At 34.2% G+C, this 6,579-nt stretch overlaps 1 protein-coding gene across 10 annotated transcripts in view; it reads right to left on the reverse strand.

The window, feature by feature from the left end:
* Positions 1–6,579, reverse strand: part of FERMT2 (FERM domain containing kindlin 2) — a 75,309-nt gene that overhangs the window by 18,686 nt on the left and 50,044 nt on the right. For 6 of the 10 annotated variants that reach the window (XM_028495876.2, XM_028495871.2, XM_028495877.2 and 3 more), the window contains exons 5-8: positions 3,392–3,424; positions 2,837–3,062; positions 2,091–2,193; positions 621–728 (exon numbers count right to left, since the gene is read on the reverse strand). In XM_028495876.2, the coding sequence (XP_028351677.1) occupies positions 621–728; positions 2,091–2,193; positions 2,837–3,062; positions 3,392–3,424 (470 nt within the window). The remainder of the gene's footprint in view (positions 1–620; positions 729–2,090; positions 2,194–2,836; positions 3,063–3,391; positions 3,425–6,579) is intronic. The other 4 variants (XM_007121849.2, XM_028495878.2, XM_028495875.2 and 1 more) reach the window with 1 other exon arrangement.

Consider the following 6,579-nt stretch of genomic DNA (forward strand, 5'->3'; position numbering starts at 1 on the left):
CCACCTTAATATTACTTTACCAGTGGGAACAGCAGTAATGAAGTGGGCAATTAATTTTTTAATAAGCCCTACTATAATTCTGAAACAGGTGGTAAGCAAGAACCACATTTGGAAAAATACTAGTTTAACGTTAGCTACCTACTTCTTAAGGATTACCATTCTAAAAACTTATCTATGTTTAGTTTCTCTAGTCTCTTAAAATTTTATCTTAAAAGGTATTAATTTTTGCCATAGCCCATTTTACAAATATTACCATCCCCAGTTATTTATGAAGTTATGCAAAGCTTCATTTCAGAAATCTGATTCTTAATATAGATTTTATTTCCAGTGGAAAATTGGACAGTTTTAAGCTTATATACATCTAGGGGTAGAAGGATATTTTTCTCCTACAGGATACAGAAAAGTAACTATTAAATATACCACTAATCTCTTATATAAGACAAAAATTAAATAAAATTCACACATATTTTGCCTTCTAAGTGTCTATTCACTTTCTACATAGCAAAAAGTAAAAAACACTACCTATCAAAATGCTACTGGAATTACTATGCCACTTTACCATTTAAATAATCCCCTACCCTTTCCCCTGAAAAGTCCCATTTACCAATACTCGCCACTACCTGCAAGGCTGCAAACATCATCATTTCTTCTTCGGTGCATTCAATTTCTTCCAAGAGAATAGCCCATTTGGCCTGCTCATAAAGCTGATTAATTCTGATTGCATCATACTGCAGCAAAAGAGATACAATTCTTTTGTAATATATTACCTTTTACATTAACAATAAGGAAAAAAGCTACCTATAGGGTTACGTATACCTAAATATATCCACATCTAATTTTTCATTAAAAATGGCATTAAAATATGCCAAAAGTTTTTTACATATTCAGTATTAGAAGTAGATTCTGTATGTTATTTCCCAAGGAAATAACCATTAGGTATTACAGCCCTTAATAAAAGGAATTTAACTTGAAGACATTAAAGTAAGGTAGAACTGTTTTTCAGTATTGTTGTTGCAATTTACCACACTAACATGTCATAATCAGACAGTAAATTAATTATTTCGGGGAACATCTTGTTCACTGTGGAAAAGCATACCCAGACAAAGTGGCAGGTCCTTGGAAACAGTAATTATTTTAAGAATCCAAAATAGAGGGCATACACAAACATACATAAGCACACACACACATCTGTAGAAAAGATTTACTTAAATGTTGCTGAATTATCCATTCAGTTATGTTCATAAAAATCAATAGTAATACTGTAACAATACTATCTTAGAATGGTAACAAAATACATAGCCCCCTCCCACCCCATGCAAATATAACTATGTTCCCAGAACAGCTTTGGCTTTACCAACATTAGGTATGATATAGCCTAAAAAGGGATTAAAATGATTTTTTGTAATTCTACTATATACATTTTACTGCTGTATGAAGAATTATTTAAGCACATAATTTAAAATGATAAATATATACATTAAAATCTAGGCTATAATCTAGACATGAAAAGGATGAGAAGCAGACAAGAGAGGTCCCCTCACCCGCAAGGATGACATGAAAGCAAAAGACCCAGATCTCTGTGCCAGGTGTTTTCTGGGGGAAAACACTCCAGATCTCTACAGCAAATTTAAATCTTATCAGAAGAGCAAAGTACTTCAGTAGCACAGATGATGCCAACCATCTGACAGTAAAAACATATTACAATATTTGGCTATTAAATTGAGAGAAATATAGACTTAAAAAGAATTTATTTTGAAGCAACATCTTCTGGGATATATAATTATGTACAGTTGAAAAGAGATGTTAAAAAAAAAACAAACTAACTTTACCAATTCTGTAGTACCTAACTAGTTCCTTTAAAATACAAATCAACCAAAAATTCAATTATTTAACAAAAAGAAAAGGGTTTAGTTATGCTTCCAACTTACTAAAACAATAGACTACTTTAAAATACAGGTGCCTTTGTCCAAAGCTTTGAGTTTTTAATATTATTCAAGACTTGCTATATATATCCAAACAATTCCTTACCCCACCAACTTCCAAAAAGCAAACAAAAAGGAACAACAGAGATCCCTCTAAACCCTCGGTACCTTTGGATTCAAATCAAAAAAGCTGTAATACTTGAATCGGAGCAGCAAGGCCTCATTTTCCTTCACATCTTGTTCCATGAGAGATCTTGAGGAATCAAGCCACCTGGACAAATTAACAATAGTGGAACAGAGCAAGACAAAATTAATTCTACCTCTATGTGGATAAAGAAATTCTTAAATTGTACCTATACTTTAAAACTTACTCTTGGTTGGGCGGGATAAATTAGGAAGCTGGGATCAACATATACACACTACTATTTATAAAACAGATAACCAACAAGGACCTACTATATAGCACAGGGAACTATATTCAATATTTTGTAACAACCTATAAGGGAAGAGAAACTGAAGAAGACTATATATACATATATACATACACACACACATATATATACACACACGTATATATACACACACATATGCTATATGTATATATAGCTGAACCGCTGTGTGTGTGTGTGTGTATATATATACACGCACATATATACATACACACACACATATATATACACACACGTATATATACACACACATATGCTATATGTATATATAGCTGAACCGCTGTGTGTGTGTGTGTATATATATACACGCACATATATATATATATATAAGTGAACCGCTGTGCCGTACAATTGAAACTAACACAATAGTGTAAATTAACTATAATTTCAGTAAAAAAAAAACAAAAACAAAAACAACTTGTAAAGTAATTGGTAAACAGCAAAAAAACAAAACAAAAAACTTACCCTTGGTTGATTTTTGCTTTGTCAAGAAGGGCTTGAGGCTTGAACATTTTGGCCAAGATTTCCGGTGATGTTATTGGCTGACTGACAGCAAGTATACCAGGGTTGCCTTCTGACAAAGCACTGTCACCGAACCAAGCAGAAGTTGGTGACAAGGGGCTTCCATCATGAGCATCGTAAGTGGGGGTCATTGTTTTACTATAAAGTCCTGGGCTTGAATATATACTTCCTAATAAATAACATGAAAAACAGGTAGTAAGTATGAAGTATAGTTATCTTAGTTTTCAGTAATACATGCTATAATGATATAAAGCATACGGTGAAACACAAGCTTCATTCTGGAAGGAAAAGCTTTAGTACATTATTTTACCTCTCTTAAAAACAAGTGAAATTAACTTTACTTGTATAACATTAAGAATATGTATAACAATAAGGTCAAAAAATATAAGTTGGAAACTCTAGGGAAAAAATCAGTTCAAGAGAGTTAGAATATAAGTTAAGGATATTGCTGAAGCAGATAGACCAACACTTTTGTTTTTTAATCGTACCAAGGCTCACCTTTCAGAGGGCCAATGTAAAGAACATCAGTGCCTATAGAAAAGGAAAGAAAGGAATTCAGAAGGTAAAGAAAGGCAATAATAGAAGACAGAAACAAAGAATGAAAATGAAAAGAAAATGGGAAGAAGAAAATACAGATTTTTTCCTAATTGTGAATCATAAACTGAAGTAAATATTCCAAGTGTATTTAAGAGTAAGGAACCTTAGAAGCTATACTCTAAGTAAAACAAGTTTTGTCCAATTCAGAACAATGAGGTTGGGCTTCCCTGGTGGCACAGTGGTTAAGAGTCCGCCTGCCAATGCAGGGGACACGGGTTTGAGCCCTGGTTTGGGAAGATCCCACATGCCGCAGAGCAACTGGGCTCGTGTGCCACAGCTACTGAGACTGTGCTCTGGAGCCCACAGGCCACAACTACTGAGCCTGCGTGCTGCAACTACTGAAGTCCACGTACATGGAGCCCGTGCTCCACAACGAGAGGCCACCGCAATGAGAAGCCCGTGCACCACAATGAGGAGTGGCCCCCGCTCACCGCAGCTAGAGAGAGCCCGTGCAGCAACAAAGACCCAATGCAGCCAAATAAATAAATAAATAAAAATAATTTTTTTAAAAGTCATTAAAAAAAAGAGGTTGTGCTCTAGTCATGTATTAGTGACAAACATGTATACATTTATCACCCTTTGAAATCACTGTACCCTATTTTAAGACAGCTCAATGTAACTGAATAAATTCACATAAATTAAGGGAATAATTTTCTCAGTGAATAGCTGAACTGGCTCCAATAGATTTACAAATAAAGTATTCGAGCAAAGGGATATATAAATATTGCCCTCGAAAGAGGCTAACAAGGTGCATTTTATAATTAAACCCCTGAAGCTGTAGAGATACTGTCTTTTTAATCTTCTGCTTTCTCAGTGTTAAAGGGCTAGGTATGTAGTAGAGGCAACATTAAAAAAAAATTGTTTAATTAGTCCACTGATGATCTATCCTCTGTCATTTAGACTACAAAAATGAAGGAGATTAAATTAAATTAAGACTAAAAAAATTCAGAATGACATTAAGTAAAAGCACCCCTTCAAAGTTCTAACTCTGTTAATATATTTTATCCTGTAGTCATAATTTTTAAAAAGAAAATGTGTAAATGGGTGTCACACTGTTAATGGATGATGTTAATGGAATGGCTGTTTTCCTTACCTAATTTAGGAATATGCTTAGGAATTTCTCTCCTTTCATCTCTAATGACATACCACCCCCAAACACACAATGATAGAAACAATTACCTACGAAAAAGTGGTGGTAATGCTAGAGATTTTTGAAGTTGTCAAGACAGAGTCTAGGAAGAGAACACAAAGTGGAAAAAAAAAAAAAAAAAAAAAAAAATCTCTTACTAGCCTCAGGGTATCTGATTGGATACCCCTAAATATATTCTCCCAATGGATACTTAAACAACTTGTAGAATGTGAACATTGTTAAATATGCAACAAAGAAAGCTGTGAATGCTCCTTTTCAGCCTTTAAGGAAGAACACTGGGATATTTAGTTATATCTTTAAAAGCAAGAACCTTAAACTACAAGGGCATTTAGTGAAAGAGTTACTTATTAAAAGGGCTGAAAACATTATTCCAGCTCATCTGGGCAAAGAATAATTCTGCTAGAGGGAGTATACATGTAAATATGGTGTGGAAAAAAAAACATTACCTTCTAGGCAGAATCTTCTCATTGTTTATTTCAAAGATCTAGCAAACAAATCTTTTACTAAACATGTCATAATACTGAAAATTCATTCCTGGTATTAACTATAATTACTATTCAGAACTGAGTAAAGTTAGAATTGATTTAGAAACTTCTTTATGAAGTTTCTAAAACAGAAAGTATATTCCCCTACATTACACATCATTTAATAGAATCAGCCACCCAATCAATTCCCTTCCCTCTTATTTACCTATACTTTGTGTAATCTACACGTCGTATCTGATCACTTCATTTTTCCCGTTTGTTCTTTTTTGTTAGGCAATCTAGAGTAATAACTCATTTAATGTTCCCAACAAACCTATTATTGTCATTTCAGAGGAGCAAACTGAGGCAAGGAGAAGCTAATATACATGTCCAATGTCTAGAGCTATTAAGTTGCAGAGCCAAACTGTAAATCAGCAGTCTGACTGCAGCTAAATACACTGCCTTCCCACGTACCGTAACTTATTTAAGCCATTCCCAGTTGGTGTGCATTTATTCATTTTAGAGTTTTATTATTGATGTCACCACTGCTATTGCAAACAGTGCCTTCCAATAAACAGTTTTGTACCTATTCCCCAATTCTAGCAGCATTGCTAGAATTGGGGAATAGGTATGTGTGTTTAAAGGGTATGTGTGTTTAAAGTCCCAGTTCAGTGGCACTTGTTTAAAGTCCCACTGTGTTTAAAGTCCCAGTTCAGTGATAATCCCAACCAGCCTGTATTCCTGATTGCCCAATTTAAGCCGTATTTGAAACAGAAAACTAATACAGGGTAAGATGAAGTAGCAATAAAATATGAGTTTGCTGAACAACATGCAATGGTAACTTAAAAACTGTAAGGATGAGAAACAAAGACTTCAACAAGCACTACAGTCTTGGGACACCTACTATAAATATTAAAAACCCAATGCAACCTAATAGCTCCTGAGAGTATCCCTATGTTTTGATACAGTAGAATCTGCCTCATAACTTAGTTATTATATACACATATGTCCTTTTTAAAAAAATACTAAAGTATTTAATACACTTAAGAAAATTTTCCATCAAAGTATCTAGCTCATACCATACTTAGAAAACACATTACAGGTGAATTAAAAATATGAATATTGATATTACAGATAAATTAAAATATATAAATATGAGTAATTATAAAAGTATTAAAAAGGAAATATAGAAAATTTTCTGTAATATTTGTGAAGATTTTATTAACAGTGAAAACAGAGAACTACAAAATAAATGCCAGATTTGACTACATAAAAATGTAAGACTTTAGTAAAAAAGAGCACAGACAAACTTAAATACAGAATGCCAGTATAGGGAAAATATTTATCACATCAAAAGATTAATATCGGGGCTTCCCTGGTGGCGCAGTGGTTGCGCGTCCGCCTGCCGATGCAGGGGAACCGGGTTCGCGCCCCGGTCTGGGAGGATCCCACATGCCGCGGAGCGGCTGGGCCCG

This window comes from Physeter macrocephalus, chromosome 11, assembly GCF_002837175.3.
Source record: "Physeter macrocephalus isolate SW-GA chromosome 11, ASM283717v5, whole genome shotgun sequence".
NCBI classification, from domain to species: Eukaryota; Metazoa; Chordata; class Mammalia; order Artiodactyla; family Physeteridae; genus Physeter; species Physeter macrocephalus.